Genomic DNA, 17,404 nt, shown 5'->3' with positions numbered 1-17,404 from the left:
AGCTGGCTGTCTAATGTCCTGGTTTTGGCAGGGCGAAGGAACGGGTGCTGCGCCAGGCCCCCAGTGGTCGAGTTGACCCGTCCGACACCACTTGTCATGGTGTCCCAGTTCCGGTGTTGCCATCAAGACCCTGCTCCCGCCAAGTCTGTCTCCATGGCCCCATTGGACACGTTGTATGCCGCGGGGGCTGTGTCTCTTGGTGCTGCGCGTGCTGTGTCGCCCTCACAACAGCCCTCTTTTCGAGGACTCAAGTCAAGCTCTAGCCCTACATCATACTAATGCTGTCTAATGAGGTACATTGTTTTGTAGCACAGCAGGTGTTACTATCACTAAAGTATATATACATGCAAGTTCATCAACCTCAGACATTGGGGAGGCTAAGTCTATCTTGCTGGAATTTGGTACTGTGGTATCGAGCATATGAATGCGCATTTCTCTAATGGGTCTTTTTGCATGTGATCAATATATTCTTCACAGACAGGTGAGCATGCTAGAGGAGTTGTGCTTTAGTGAACAGAGAAACTGGGGAAGATTCTCAAAATAGAGTGTAAAAAAGAAACGCACAGAGGATGTACTTTTTTCATTTGCACTCATTTTAGAAAAGTGCAGGTCACCTTATTCTTAAAGGTGACATGCGCATTTCAAGGGTGGCTGAACAGTAGCGCTAAGATACGCTGCCCAGCCCCCTTAAATACATTAGTGTCTGAAAGGTGCTCCCAACACTAATATATTATAGTCTCCCAGCACCCACATGAGTGCTTGGCGCGTATTTCAGAATGACAGCCTTCCTGTCACTGTGAAATACGTTTAAAAATAAATGCACTTTTGTATCCTTGTTTGAACACTGCAGATCTTTCACTTCAAAGTAAATGAATGAAAGGCCCAGAAGCAAGCCTATCATGCCATTGGGCTTTCCCCTGCACCTACTTCAAACAGGGGCAACTCAAGATCTTTTATTTTTGCTCATTTGAAAGCCCATCCCATTTATAGATTCGGCATGCACATTGAAATGCACAAAAATGCCCCCTTATATGCGCAAACGAGCAAAGGGAGTGAAAAATGGCATCTGAATGTGAGCATCTCAGATGCAAACATTCAGAGGCCCCATTATAGGTTTGGGTGCATTCTTTTGGGCGCAAGTCACTAGTTGCGTAAGTGCATTTGATCACTCGAGTCCAAAAAAGGTTTGAAAATCTGTCCCACTGTGTGTTCTACAGGGAACGCAGAAAGCTTTACAGGATCAAATGATCAGAACAGAATGCAGTTGTGAACAACATTCAGGCGGCAGGTTTAGCGCTTTAGCAGGATAGCATAAAACATCCTGACAGTTTTGTAAATAACTTTCACTAACTTCTTTGAATCAGGCAGTCATGCATGCCCCTACCCGCCTTCCCCTTCCTACCCCAAGTGGAGGACCAGGGAGCAAGCCTCGTTTGCACTCCCATAAAGACATCTGTGATCCAGTAAAACCGCTGGCCATCACATCCATTCTGCAGCAGACTTTTGGGTGCCAGAGGATGTCGACTAGGGCTAAACAGTCCCAGCCCCCTCCTCTGGCTCACACACACAAACCCCTCTTGCCCGTAAAAGCTGCACCTTTCCCTGGGAAAGGGGTTACCATATATGACATTTACTGACCTGAAGAGACAGGGAGAAGGCCCAAAGGACAACATGACCAAAGAACAAGCAAAAATCCCAGGGCACGCCCATTTTAGGATGCTAGCCACTTTTAGTAGCCATTCACGGCAAACACAAAAGTGCACACAAAAAATATCACAAAAAGTAAAAATCATACAGCTGCCACCAGCTTGTCTTAGGCACATTGTCAAAGTAACCAACAAGCCGTTAAGTAAAAAGTTATAAGGTTACAAAGCAGCCTAGCTGGACTTCACTGTAAGGTGATGTGTGCAGTTGTCTCTCTTTTGGAATACTTGCTTAAGTGCTCTGAGTGCTTGAGAGGTTAGTTTTCTACTGGGCCCCACACTCCCTCCGAGCTGCTGATGCTGCCAATTTCACCCTCGCTGAAAGGAGACACTGCAGATAGATGCTGTACATCCAAGGGCACAACTGAGCAGGAGGAAGAGTTTACATCACCACCCGAGAGAGGAAGAACACCAATGTCATCGCAATGGACAAATCTTGCGCTGAATGCGATTGATGGGAGAGTCCTTCCAAAAAGCAATTTAAAGGTATGCAGTACCCTCTATGAGTCTGCAGTGGCGCCTCCAGAAATCATTTATAGGGGTGGCCTGATGAGGCCACAGGAAATTTTGGGGTGGCACACCAAAACAAACACATAACTGAATTTCTTGGGCCTGGGTCCAAAATACCTTGAACTTTCCTTCCGTAAATACCTTCCCACTCGAGCTCTTTACTCCTCCAACTCCCTCAGGGTCTGTCGCTTGTCCAAGCAACGAGTTTGTGGCAGAACTCTTTCCTCAGCAGGGGCCTTCTCTGGAACAGCCTCCCTGCCACTCTGAAACTTGAGGAGAACCATCTCTGGTTCCGGAAGCACCTTAAGACCTTCCTCTTTGCTTCTACCTTCGCTTCCCCTCTCCCCTGCTGATCTGTCTGCTTTGGCACAAAGCACCTGGTTTTCCAACTGCTTTCGGGCCCAGGTCCATGCCCACCCAGCCACTCACGCGCACTGCCCCTGGCAACACCTGCACTTGGGTCTGTATCTGTTACCCTGCAGTCCCCTTACCTGAATTTACCAGACACCCCTTGTCTGCGCCCAAAACCTGAGCTTGCCACCTTGCTGGCTGCACTACCTTTTGTATTGTTGTACCCCTTGCTCAGCACTTTCCACTTTTCCCCCTCTCCCTTGCACTTCCCCCTTCCCCTCTCCCTTACACTTTCCCCCCCTTCCGTCCCCTCTGCACTTGCACGTTCTCAATGTAACTGGGCCGAGTAATATCGTTGTTTTGTCTTCCCTTGTTCCCCTCCCTTGCCTTCCTTTGTTCCCCTCCCTTGCCTCGTTGCGCTCTGAAACACTTGTGTATGAGCGCGATACAATAAAATATCATATCATAGCCAGAGAATCCTCTAAATCCTCACTCACAAGTTTTTAATTGCCAACATGTCTATCGAATATGGTGCACTCAGCAGGGTTTGACTTATGTAGGAATAGAATACTAGATGTATCTTGCCATTGTACTGCATTTACGATGGGAATGCACCCAGTGGTACATTTTACGCATTGGTCTCCACAAAAGAATCTTAGGAAAGTCAGGTTGATGGTCGATGAGGGTCTACCTAAAGTCTTATTTTCAGTTTCTGAAATGGCAGCTCTTCTGCTATCCCCAATTTAGTTTTCAGAATGTTACTTGTAAGTTTGAGCAACACATCTTCCCTTTACTATTGTCTGTTTCACTGAGAACACAAACCAGGGAAAGTCACCACCAGCCAGTGTGCATAAAAAAAACCCAGGCAGTTCAAAAGTTAGACTTTCTTAGGAATACTCTTATTCTTCAGGTAGTGGGTGGGATTGGCCATAGGAATTAGCATGGCCATGGGCAGTCAGAGGGCTGGTAAATAAAACGCCCTCAAGTGTCCCTCCTCACAAGTCCTGTTCTTCCTAATTGTACTCCATTTCAATAGTTTCAGTTTACAGCTAAAATGTTAAATAGAATGAAGTAAAACTAAGGTAAAAGTGAACCTCTATGGTCAGTTGCCCCTCTGGTCCTTGGTTGGTCTGGTGAACTCTCCTCTGGTCCTTGGCTCACTTGTAGGTGCGCCTTTGGTCCATCCCTCCTTTGGTTTTTGGCTCTCTGGTGAGTTGGTGGCAAAAACAAGAAGCAAAACGCATCAATTTTCTGTTAATCATACAAACAAGTACCTTAGCTACCTGAAACGCACATAACCAGTGCTGCACACAGCTGACAAAATATCTAAAACGGCCACCGTACAGAGCCATATCTTTTAAGATCTGCACTCATCAATGTTGTACCAAAGCAATCTTGGCCTGATCCCTCTCCTGCCGCATTAGCCCCCTACCCTATTACTTACAGATTCTGAAGCTTCTAGAAAGTGTGAAAATGGCTGATGGTGTGAAATGAAAGACTCAATATCATAGCATAACAGGACATTTAAATAACATGCCATAGCAGCCACTTAGTCTATATGTAATCTGAGCACTGGACATGTTACACGTTATTACAGGGAACACTCCCCAAAAAGAATGTTATGGTGCAAGTGGCACCATTTAATACACCCGTCCGTTTTTGAGATAGCCTAAAGAAAATGTATGTATGAATAGTAAGCACCCGCTCGTCACTTTTGTCCCCCACACTCCGGGCACAACACGCCAAAATAAAACACATTTTACTTGATTGTCTGGACATAGCGTTGGACATCCGGAAGGATACGGTCTCGAGTATACGCGAGTATCGGGAAGTACCTGCTTAATGTGTTCCTTGTACGCTTGATGCAAATGATCACATGTGGCTGCACTTTTTGAAACATATACCTCGCTTGCGTTGAAGGCAGCGCAGGGTCCTTTGAAACCACGCACTCTGCACATCTCTTGCATGGGAAAGGTACATTTCTGAAAAATGCACTGAAGCAGAGACTGTCGAATACCACATACCACTGCCCTAACATCGCTCACGTTTCAAAAGTTGCCGTGTCTTCATCAGGTCGGATTTATGCTGTTCATTGCATTGCAGTAAGCAGATTTCTTACTTTAACGGAGTAACGCTTCGAGCTGGTCCAGCCAGTATATGCCTTTAGCCTAAAGGCGTACGCCGCATGTATGACATACGTTAAGCAGATGGGATGGTTCACAGTGCGTTTTGCAATGGGAATATCTCATTGAAAAATGCTTTGTGCATCAGGATCACCTATTGATCTCCAAGTGGGTGCAGATCGCTAGAATACACAGTTCAGTGCAAAAAAATAAAATAAAAATAATGTTTTTGCTTTCTTTTTCGCCGGGGTGGCCGATAGGGGGGCCAGCATTTTTATAAGGGTGGGCGTGGCCCCCCTGGCCACCCCTTGGCGGCGCCCCTGTGAGTCTGCCACATCCTTCGCTACCTATGTCATTGATTATGTTGAGAACAACTGGGCCACTGGCTTAGGGTTTTCGCTTCCGCCTGGAAATTCCGCTGAAGTCATTCTTTCTGGATCCCACTCTGAACCCAGAGTCCACACTATTCAAAGCCGAATACTACAAATCCAGTTATTCTAGCCAAGTGGTAGTCTGCGCACAATACAGGTATAAATCTCCTGCTATGTCATCAATGATTGTTAATAATTTTTCCCTAGCATGGGGTCTGTCATGAATTCACATGCTCATGAATATTCCCCGTCGTAAGGTTGGGAATCCTCGGTTAAAGAAAAACATTTTCACTCTTGCTTGAAAAATGTATTTCTCTAAACCAATCACTGTCCTCTGGGTCATACTGCCCCCATCCAATGACAGTCCTCTCCCTAAACTCCACCCATGGTGGCCATTTTCCGATTTTTACCGCACGCTTCAGTGTTGCGAGACCTGTTAGTGCTCTTTGAGCTTTTTTCCAAAATATTTTGAGTTTTTTGCAAAAATTTGAGAGTTTTGACCGATTTTTGAAGTTATGGTTCGATCAGAGGTCATCTACAGCAGCGAAAATCCACTGTCGGTGAAGATCATACTTCATTGAGGATCTTTCATCGGATTAAAGAAGGCCCAGTCTTGGGCATACTTTGCGCCTTTTCAACATGACCAAAGAGAGGAGATGGCTCTTCAAACTTTGCGCGAAATGTGGACTAAGAAACGTTTTCATGGAGGATCGTCACCACAAATGTCTTTACTGCCTGCATCCGGACCATGATGAGGAGGGATGCGAGGTATGCCATGGTATTTCGAAAAAGACCAAGAAGAACTGCTACAGCAGACTGGTGGCCTTGCTAAAATCGGCATAAGGCCTCTGACTCGGCCTCTGGGCATGAGCATGCTTCTCCCAGGACTGGCCAGTCAAACGTCAAACTCCCTCAGATAAGAGGTCGAGGTACTTTGAGGATGCTCTGCCTGCGGGGGTCCAAACGAAGGCGAGACCGGACAACACGGATCCCACTGAGTTTGCCACTGCTGCGGTTCCCGGCTTGGGAAGGACAAGGTTGCCATCACCGACCACATCCACGATGAGCCTGCCGGCGAGGGTGGCGCACTCAAAGAGAAAGACTTTGACCCCTTCGAAACTCTGCTTGCCAGCGAACAAGGCGACAAAGGAGAGATCCAAGGTTGACCCTTCTCTGCCTCCATTGATGTCTCAACCAGCCAAGACAACACCATCAATTGCCACATCGGCGACGACTGCGGTTGCCACCCTGTCGACGACCCTGTCGACGGCCTCATCAACGACCACTACTTCTTCGAAAGGAAGGCAGACCATAAAGGTGGTGCCCACAGTCACAGAGGCAGCTACTGCGCGGGTGTCCTTACCTGCACAGCGTGACGTAACTGCTTCAGCGAAAACCCCCGGAAAGGGGACAGCAGCCTCCCAGAAGTCTCAGGCAGAACAAGGAACTGAACCAAGTGTACCGGGGCACGTTTATACTAGCTCTGTTGAGGGTGACGATCTGCCAGAGGGCTACTATTCGGACCACAAAGGGAGCCAGGGACCCTCGCTGGAAGGTGGGTCATCGTGGGGTGCACCATATCGCCTACCTCTCCAGAAGAGACGTACCAGCTCAAGCCTTCCCCTCTCATTCTTTCTACACCTCAACCTAGAGACGTTTTGTTGTACATTCTGACCACGCTGCACACACTGGTATCAGAAATTTGGCAACGGCTGCCTCCCACACCGGGCCCTGCTCCACCTAGAAGTCCTTCTAGGCACAAACATAAGTCGAAGGACCATGCAGGTCCAAGGTGCCAACCGACACCACCTCCTTCACCTCGGGCGTTGACCCCGAAAGGGGACCCTGCCACGTACACGGATATGGGCACGGATACGGTAGCTACTGCGACAGACACTTAGGAAACCGATGACTTTGTGCCGGCGGACAGAGAGCCAGTAGGCACCGATGACCAGCACACGGCCTCTCCACAGGATGAGGTCGGCTCCTTCCATTCGATGATGTCAAGGGCCACTGAATCTTTTCAGCTGGTGCCGAGGAGACTAAGAAGGAAGGTTTCCTTTATCAACATCACAAGTCCAGGCGGAGGACTGTCATGTCCGTTCCTTTGTTGGACGATATCTGGGATGAAGGCCTAGCACTGTTGAAGAATCAGAGCACCGCCCTGCCCAAGCGGAACAGGCTCGAAAAGAAATAGAATCCCGGACTCAGCCCACAAGTGCCCGAGGACCCAGACTTTGCTTGACTCTGTGGTCTCAGCCGCGGCCAGGAAACGCTGCGCGAATCCGTCATCCTCGCCAATGGTATCCCTGGACCAGGAGGGGAAGAGGATTATCTATACGGTTGCCAGCACCATTAAGGCCGCTAATGCATTGGCCATTTGGTCGCACTACGACCGGTAGCTCTGGAATAAGCTATGCCCTTTCCTTGACTTGGCAGACGCTCTTGAACCATTCCAGGATGGGGAGGTAGCCTCGGCCACGCATTCACAGTGGCGGTGGGCAATGCGGACACTGGATTCCGTCAGATGGGCAATGGAATGTCTCTAAGTAGGCTGGGATGGCTTCAGGCCGGACGTTCAGTCGAAGGTGTTAGACATGCCATTCGACAGAGAAATCCTGTTTGGCAAAATGGTTGACGAGTCTCTACAGATCACGACTGACGCAGAGATGGCCTGTTCGCTGGGCACCCTGCAGCAACGTTGGTCGTCGTCCTTTCGTTCCTCAAGGGGGAAACCTGGCAGGTCCTCCAAGGGCTACACCACCCCTTATCGAGAGCTTTCCCTCTCAACGGCAGAGGAGGCGTACAGAGGCCGCTCGCAGGCATACTGCAACGCCAGATAGTACCGGCTGCATGGCAGGGCCAGAGCACCTAAACAGAACCTGAACTGGCCGTGGACTCTGGCCCCCCACTCGTGCACCCCGGTGGGCTTGCTGCTGAGTTTCGTCAGCGCGTGGAAGACCATCACCACCGACAGATGGGTGCTGAACGCTCTCGGACACAGGCACACTTTGGACTTCCAACGCAGGTGTCCTTGTATTCCCCCTGTAGCTCGACAAGAACAGCAGCTGCTAGAGCTGCTAAATACCATGTTAAAAAAAGTGGGGTGATAGAACCTGTTCCCAGCACCTCTGCGGCTGCGGGGTGTACTCAAGATACTTTCTGGTCCGAAAGAAGACAGAAGGGTGGAGGCCGATCCTAGACCTACAACGCCTCAACAAGTACCTGAGGATGGTCACGTTGCAGCACATGCTTGGCCAACTCAAGGAAAGTGGCTTCCTGGCGTCTCTGGAGCTGGTGGACGCCTACTTCCACATCCCCATCCATCGGAAGCATGGCAAGTTTCTGCGGTTCGTGGTCTAGGGACAGCACTATCAGTTCAAGGCACTTCCCTTTGGCCTGAAATCGGCCCTAAGGGCCTTAACAAAGTGCTTGCTCCAGCGGTAGGGCATCTTTGTCTTAAGGGCATCCATGTCTATCCTTATCTGGACGATTGGCTAGTTAGATCCCGCTCCCATGCTTTGGCAACCCAGCGCACACTGAGAACCGTGCGTCTACTGGTGGATCTGGGATTCTCCATAAATTATCCAAAGTCCTGCTTGGAGCCATCGCATAATGCTCTGTTTCTGGGGGCACGACTCAACACAGTGGCTTGCCTGGCAGCTCCATTGGAAGAGATGGTGGTAGCCATCCTAGGGAAGGTGGCAGCGCCTGTCGGCGGCGAGCCGTCACGTCGCTGTTGGGCATGATGTCCTCCTGCATCAACCTCTTCCTCCTTTGCAGACTACAGATGAGGCCTCTCGAGGAGTTTCTGGATGCAAGATGGCTGCAATTTTCGGGATCCTGGACGGACAAGATCCCCCTCCACGAGGCGTTCCACAGTGGTGGGGCGTGTGCTCTCATCTCACGCAAGGGGCCCCATTCCAAGTCTCTCCTTACCAGGAGACAGTAACCACGGATGCTTCTTTGGAAGGTTGGGGAGTGCATACCGGACAGTTTCTTGCCAGAGGTCTCTGGCTGCCAGAAGAAAAGACCCTTCACATCAACGTCCTGGAGCTTCAGGCTGTCTTCTGGGCCCTCAAGTCTTTCCTGCCATCGATGAGGAGCAAGATGGTCAGGATCTTCACGGACAACACCACCACCATGTTCTACATTCGGAAGCAGGGCGGGACGTGCTCTCTCCAGGGAGGTCCAGGATCTGTGGCACTGGGCCGTTCGTCAGGACATGTTTCTCGTCCCTTTTCACCTGGCAGGCACCAAGAACACCATTACAGACTCGCTCATTAGGGAACTACGTTCTTGCCACGAGTGGGAGCTTTGCCAGGACCAGGTGGATCTTCTGTTCTGACCATTTCATGACGGCGACGAATTCCAAGTGTCCGAAGTTCGCCAGCAGGTTTCCACAGCCGAGGAGCATGGGGTATGCATTCTAGTTCCTGTGGGAGGGACTTTTCCTATACGCTTTTCCTCCGTTCCCACTCCTGCTACAAGTGATCAACACACTCACAGTGTCACTGCAGGATGATACTTGTTGCTCCGGCATGGCCGTGACAAATTTGGTATCCAGATCTGCTACGTCTGTTGATGGTTTCGTCTATCAAGCTACCACAACTTCCGGACCTTCTGTCCATAGAGGGAGGAGCGATTCTGCACCATGATCAATGTCACTAAACCTCAGGGCCTGGCTCCTGCAACCCAACGGTTTGGACTTTATGCTTTACCTGTAGAATGTAAGGATATCCTGGCCATAAGTCAAAGCGTTTCTCTGTCTGCTGCCGCACTCAGACAATTACCCCTCTGCATATCACAGCCCCGCAGCTCTTGCCAGACCTACTTTCCTTTTCCATGGGCGGACTGGCTCATGCGTCCATCAAAGTGCACCTGGCTGCCATATCGTGTTACACTGGGGCGCCAGGTAGTCCTTCTTTGTAGTCGCACAGACTCATCAAGGGGTTCCTCAAAGGACTCTTCAGTACTTTTTTGCCGGTGAAGGCTCCTTCCGGCTTGGGAGCTCAAAGTGGTTTTGACTAATCTCATGGGGGCCCCCTTTGATCCGATGAATCAGGCCCGCTCAAGTTTTCTATCATGGAAGATGGCTTTCCTTTTAGCGATCATCTCGGCCAGGCGGGTCGGGGAGATCAAGGCCCTGTCGTGAAAGCAGCCGTATTTGTCCTTACACGCTTCAAAGGTGGTACTGCGTACACACACCACCTTTATGCCAATGGTGCTGATGGAGTTCCACCTCAACGAGCCTTTGGTGTTGCCCGTCTTCTTCCCGAATCCATTGTCGCCAGCGGAGCACCATTTTTCGTCTCAGAGCCCCTATAGGATCTGGACCAAAGGCCTAAACTCATCTACTTTAAAATGTTTCTCATTTGTTCAGGATAGACTCGGTAAACTCAAAGTCAGAACTCAATTAGGCAAAATGGCTAAAAGGGCTGATCCTGTGGAAAAACGCAAACAAGAATGCCCTCTAAGACAGTGGCTAGGTCACCAAGCTTTAAAACCACCAAGTAGACAGTTTGCTCCTGTTCATGACACAGGTGGCCACCAATGCATTAAAATGGCTATAGCACAGCGCGGCTTCCAAAAGAAAAAAAGATTTGCCCCCACCTATCAATCGAACACAGTCTGAGGGGCAAAAATCACCCAGGGACCAAATGGGGTACCTTTGGGGAGCCCCTACCCTTGTAACTTTAAGGGATACCAAGGCAGCACATGTACAATACATTTGCAGTCCCCAGCTAGGCTTTCAAGGAAACCTTGCTGTGGGAAAATAGGTCAGGTCCAGGGAAAAACTCAGCAAAAATACAAGGGAGCTTAGCCAGGTGAAAAAATGAACTTTTTACACTAGCATCTTATCAAACAGCATAGGGTTTTGACAAGCTTGCCTTTTTGCAACTTCTCTGGTCGCACACCCATAAGGTCTGCACATATCCACTTACAACTGTGGCAGAGCAGGTCTCTGTTGAAATACAGCACCACACATTGTCAGAAATACGAGACGGACACAATGGTAATGTTTTCTCAAGATTTGCCACTTATAAAATAAAAAAGGGTGAGATAAACGCATATCTTCCCTATCCTAACGAGGATGTCCCTACATAGCAAACTAAAGTAAAGAAAGATGACCTTTGTCCAAAAGTCTCTGACCCTCTGTGAGAAACCTGACAGTGTCTCCCTAGCTAGTCCCTGGGAATCTGTCATCCAGGTGGCCAAGACACGGCTATCGCTATTGGATCCAGTTCTCCGGGGTCGACCACAGTGAGGGAGGAGCACCTGGATGGGGGTGTCCTTGGGGAGTGGGAGACTGACGGGTGAGACGGGTATCCCCCTTCTTTCAACACCTTTTCCCCATCCTACCATGTAGAATATTCCAAAACACTGCCCCCCCTTTTCCGACAGGAACACTTTCGCACAACACGAAAGACAACAGACTAACACCAGAGCCGTTTACCTGACATGTCCCAATACATGGGTCATGAAAAGTCATGCAATTGACCAGAATCAAGATGGAGCACAAGAGCACAGGACGATCAAGGCAGACCGCACAATGTGAGAGCTAACTCAGTACACCAGTTCAAGAGGAGGAGAAAGACGGCGGATACCAAGAGGATGACAAGGAGAGAAGCGATCTTGCCCTTTCCGACCAAGACCTGTGAAACCTCTGCAGAAGGAATCGCAAGACTGCGAACAATAGCCAACATGTGTTGCAGATGTCAACGATACACAAGACCCTCCTCCGCTGATTACCAAGCTGGGGCGAGGCGCTTGTCTCTGTGGTACCAACCTTGACTCCAAAGAGAAAGAAAGCCAAGCGGTTCATCACAGCCGGTGAGTCGAGGGTAGAGTTGATAAGAGACCGAACTGTGTTGAACGAAAAGTAGCAAAGGGCTAATTTGAACTGTGAAAGGTTTAAAAAGGGGATAACTAGCAACAGAGGAGTCTGGCACCACGTGGGTGCTCACGCAGGAAACTCTGGGCGATTACCCGCTAGTAGAAACTACCGTAACCAGAAGGCCTTGGGAAAAGGCAAACAGAGGTAAAAGTGGTTTTACAGCGGTCTTGTAAAATTCTCTGTCCAGTGGAAAGTCTTTGACCAACAGATGATTGTGAAGCAAAGGGAAATGACCCCGCTTGGTGAAATTAGCGTATGAACAGTATGCTGCAAAGGTTGGCAAGAGTGAACCCGGCGGAGGAATGCGGGCGAAAGCCTGAAGTCCCATGAACAGTGTGTTGACAGGAGTGAACCCGACTGAGGGATGTCCACAATTAATTGTTTGAAAGACATTAAGATTCGTGAATGCAGGGAGTGTTGTAAGACATGGGGAAGTGGATTGTCCTGTTGGCATTAGGATCCGAGCCCGGCAGAGGGCGATCCCGAAAGAAAGGCGTGAGCCCGATCGAGGGAAGCCTAGGGGTCTTAGCCCGACTGAAGGAGATCCAGGGGTGACCCAGGGGTGAAAAGTCATCACCCAAACCCATTTAGAAAGGAACTTGTTGTTTGTTTTGTTGAATACATCACTCCCTTGAAGGGAAAATATTGTTTATTGAAAAGAGACTTAACCATTGAAGAACCTGCTAACTGGTACTGAACTGTCGGCTCGTGATGGGAAAGTTCGAGCGTGTGCTGTGCTCAGGAGATCCACTTTGTCCCGTGCTCAATACGTGGGGAAGGGAGACCCCTGGCAATCACATCCTGACTTATTATTTGTGAACACTTCTTCCATTATTGAAAACCCTATCCCACACTTTTTTTGTAATTAGTTGTAAGGATTTGACAATAATTTATTTTAGTAAAGGCCTTTTACTTTGACAAGACGCCACAAATACTGCCTTATTTTTCATTCGATGGTCGAAGCTTGCTTCCATCTTAGATTTAGGTTTAGGTTAGGCGTTCTTCCACCCTGCATTTACAGTTTAATAAACACCCTTGAACTGTGATTACTTGCCTGTCTTTACTGTTGCCATCCTGAGTTCCTTACACCCTCATACTAAAACGTACAACAAAATAACACATGGAATATTTGGCTGTTTTCAATTCACCACAATAGAATAAGAGTTCAAACTTATATGTTTTTGAAAGTGCTCCTTGTGACCAGGGTTGGATTACCTTTCCCTGGATCAGTGCATGAATACCTTTGGAGAAGTTCTGATTCAACAAAGTTCTGTTCACTTCTACACAAAAGATCTTTTCCTTCAAATGCGACCTTCCACTTGTTAAAGTAAATGTCTCTTTCAAAACCACTTGTTCCACAAATCACAGCAATGGGTGTCTTTCACAATAGCCTTCTTGGTAAAGTGAAAATGTGTTTCTCTCAAAACATAAGTTCATAAATCAAAGCAATTATCAGCATATCACAGTTCTTCAAATAAAAATACTTTTGTCAGGATAGCATAGCAACTACTTCTGGTAATGCCACAATTGTTCTTCAAAGTTAACAAGTTCTTTTCATTACAGCACTCTGCCACAAAAACAATATCTTCTTTCCTGGCCCACTCGTCTGCCAGGGCTAACTACTATTGGTCCCTTTCCTAGTTTACTCACCTGCTAGGATGTAAACTCCTACAATTATGTTTTGTGGCAATATTTGCTCCAAGATTCTCCACACCAGTATCCTTTGTGGGGAGGGTTGAACAATGTCTGCCTCTTTTTTATAGTCTCTTGACTCTTGATAATGCGGGTTATAAGTCTCCCCAGTTGGTGTCCCAGATAAGGGGAGTTGTGCCCTTGCTGCCTTAGTAATCCAGGGAAGTTGCGCCCGTGTTGCCTTTATTCTGCTCTTTTACAGCGTCTTGGCTGTTTGCAATGCGGCTTACAGGTTTCCCTCAATCGGTGTCCCATATAATTGCACCTGTGTATTGCTTTATTTGTTCGGTGCTCAAAAGTAGTGGTTTCTGCTAAATGTTCTATTCAGAGCCCCCTGGGTTTACCTGTAGCTTTAGGCCAACTCACCAGTCTTCTTTGGCGTCTCCTTTTCCCTTGCAGGTGTTGCGGTGGACCTTCTATCTTCTTTCTGCTTTCCGGTCGGCTCCCGCGTAACTCCCGCAGTCTACACAGCTTCTTCCCGGACCTCGGACAGCTCCGGCGGTCCTCCTGCACTCTAAAGCCCTGCCCCTCGTGTTAGGAGCAGGTCTCCCTCTAGGTTGGGCTTTTCTTTCCAATAGCGTTTCTTGCTGTGCTTACTCTGCCGTGCCACCGGCCTGCACATCACGCGTCAGCATCAGCTGGCGTTCTTCGGTTTGTTTCTACGATGGACCCAGCATTCAGGTCTGCCTCTGCCTCGGCTACTCCTTCAGCATCCTGCTCCCCTCCTTCTCCCAGCTGCAACTCATTCCTGATTTTAAATGTCCTGCTCAGGTGTTGTGGTCTAGAACAACTAGACTGCGCATTCTGCTTAATGGCATTGTTGATCCTTACTAACTCTGAGCCCTTCTTCGTCCCAGTACCAAGGGCATTATGGATCCTGAATTCCATAATGGTTTTGAGATTTTGATGTTAAATTATTTTGGATTGCATAACAGTTACATTGGTTTGTTCTGTTTTACAATATGCCATAAGTGCTTTAGGAATGATAGGGGAATCTTGGGTTAAAGAGGTTATAAATTCCTCTGGGACATTTATGCGCCTCTCTGGTGGTGCCCAACCCCTGGCCTACTGTGAAAGTTTGCCCCTAATTTAAGTGGTAACCTTTTTACTTTTGCAAAATTCCTCGATGTTGCTTCCTTCACAGGATATTCCAAGTATACTCAGAGATTTGCCTGTCTAAAGACACAGACAAGATAGATTTTTCTCCCTTCCACTCCCCCACGGAGGGGCTCTAGCGATATCTTGGAGGACCTTCGTGATTGAAGTGAGCAATAGGCTCTGTCCATCAGTCATTACACCACCAAATCACCCTTTTGCCCCTGCATCTTGTAACAATAAAGACTGTTACCAACTGACCCTTGATTTACAAAATCAATACCAATTTTCATGGGCTCATGGGTCAGAAACTAGGCCAATATCCTTCCCTGAGAGTTTCCCAGAACTAAGAAGAAAGGAATACAGTCTTATTGTATTTGAGAGCCTGAGAGATCGGGGTATGTGCTGAATCACCATTGTAGAGGCATTTCACTTGCTAACGGGGAGTGATATGGGCGAAGGGGGGAAATAATTCTGATGACATTGTGGGCAGATTACCTATCTGGATGTGGACCTACTCTTGCACTCTTTATGTCAGCCTGTCCCCTTGCATGCTGCCACATTTAACAAAGAGTTGCTGATGGATTAGTCACAAGGGAGAACCCCATAGTGAAGGATTATGAATGGGTTCTTCAAAGGGAAGGCCTGGCAGTAGGATTAGGCCAGGGTCTCTGAAGGAAGGCAGCATGTGCAATGACCATAAAGCAGTTCAACAGCCTTTCCCTCTCAGTACACTCATCACCTCTTATGATTGTACCTCGTCTCTGCGTTTACAGAATCACCTCTGCGTCCCTCCCCCTATCTTGGTACAGATTTTCCTTCTTTGCGTCTCTTCTGCCACTTCTTATAGCCTTTCCCCTGCCCCTCTGTCATTCCTTCCTTCCTTCATCTGTCTTGCATTGTATAATCATTTTTCAGCCTCCCTTTACACCCTCTTGTCCACCTATGTGTACGCCTTGTACATCTTTGCTTCTCCTTAGATCCTCTCGGCTTCCCTTTCTCTACCTCTAGTTTGCATCTCTTTACATCTTTAGATCCCTCCCCACTTTTCACATTGTAAAGACCAGTCTGCTTCCTGGTCAGTCTGTGGTTCTTTGTGCATTTATACTTCACATTTGCCTTCCAAATGTAACCAGAATGGAAATGGAAACTGTCTTTCCCTGACCCTGCATGTGATGCATGCTAAAAAAAAAGAATGCCTGTCCTTATCAGAAGGCTCCACCTGCTTCCCTGTCATTCACAACTTGAGACCTTTTCCATCACACTCATTTTTCAGGTGTGCAACTGCATCTTGCATGCCCCCTTTTTGCTTTATATGCAAGTGGAATTTCTATCAGTCCCACCACGTCTCCAGCATCGGATTAAACTGTGCCTGTTCCATGAGTGTGCACAGCAAAAGACCTCACAGAAAATCTCTAGCTCTTCCAAAACACATGACTATAATTTCCCTTTTTCTATAGTCGCCCCACATGCCTAGATCTTTCAAGATGGTGGTAAGGCCTCACCTGCTCTCCAGGTATGTGGAACAAATACTCCACTTCTACCAGTGGAAGCTATTAAGGAAATTGTCCAAACCATGTTCAGCTCATCCTAAACGTTGACCAAACATTGTGTGTATAATATTTAGAAATTGGATACAATTAATATATTAGTATTTCATTTGACATGGGTAGATTGGGGTCATGGGACATGAAGGGTTGTGGGCTAGGACTGTTAAGGTACAGCATATCATAGATGGTGTGATTTGGTGTTTCAAGTACGGTTGAAGGACTGTGTGAAAAGGGGCATTGGTTGTCGTGACTACTTTCTCTGCATGTGTGCAAATAGGTGATTCCAAATAGTTATGTGATTGCCCAAATTCTGCAGAATACGATTTGCTATCCTCACTTCCTGGTTTGTAACAGTTCCATTGTTTATGATTGCAGGAGTTGGGCTGCACATACAGTGAAATCTCGGCTCAGGACTCCCACCAGCTCCTGCGGGCCATCCTATCCTCTCAACAGCCAAATACCTGTGAGAAAGCCCAGGCCTTCATCAGCACACAGGGACTGCAGCCACAGATGGTGGCAGAACTTGTGGCAGAGGAAGCCCTACGACAACTGCAGGCCTCATGTGATGGCAAAGGTGAGGCTATTTGTGTTCTAGTTATCATCTGTTAAACCATGGTTTAAACCATCAGGAGCATGTCTGGTCCTGTCACACTCCGGCGATGACCTTTGTATGATTGGACTGAGCTTCGAGTTTGACTGAGCTTTATTTTGGGTCAACACCCAGTTATAGCATCAGTGTGCTGCATAGGAATAGGGAGTATCTGCTTTAATGAAGAACAGGTAAAAAGATGAAGGAATGCCACCTTTTGGTAGAACTATCTAACCAAGACCTCCAGATTGATCGCAGTGCTATGGTTCTCGAGTGTTAATGAAGCAACTGTAATGAAGTATGGGTCAAGAAGTGGAACCCACCTCATTCTTCCAAGTATGGTCTTTCAAAGGTGCACGTTTGTCTCTGCTACCATCTCTTGAAGCATGTAATCTGCTAAAATCCTGATGCCATTGAGAAAAAAACACTATGCTTTTCATTTTCATGCCTTAATCGGTCTTTTTTGTCCTCCATCACAGTAGAATTCAGAGCACTTCAGAGCATTTTTATGCATTTGTCATT

The 17,404-nt window shown here is 47.9% G+C and overlaps 1 protein-coding gene across 1 annotated transcript in view; it reads left to right on the top strand.

Moving 5' to 3' along the window:
• The window catches only part of SPG11 (SPG11 vesicle trafficking associated, spatacsin), a 1,688,331-nt gene that overhangs the window by 1,177,820 nt on the left and 493,107 nt on the right, over positions 1 to 17,404 (top strand). Inside the window, exon 33 of the mRNA XM_069624201.1 lies at positions 16,669 to 16,867. Coding sequence (XP_069480302.1) covers positions 16,669 to 16,867 — 199 coding nt within the window. The remainder of the gene's footprint in view (positions 1 to 16,668; positions 16,868 to 17,404) is intronic.

The sequence above is a fragment of the Ambystoma mexicanum genome, chromosome 11, assembly GCF_040938575.1.
Source record: "Ambystoma mexicanum isolate Mex_15411 chromosome 11, UKY_AmexF1_1, whole genome shotgun sequence".
Lineage (NCBI taxonomy): Eukaryota > Metazoa > Chordata > Amphibia > Caudata > Ambystomatidae > Ambystoma > Ambystoma mexicanum.
Note: the sequence above shows the minus strand (reverse complement) of the source record. Positions and strands in the feature narration are given on the sequence as shown.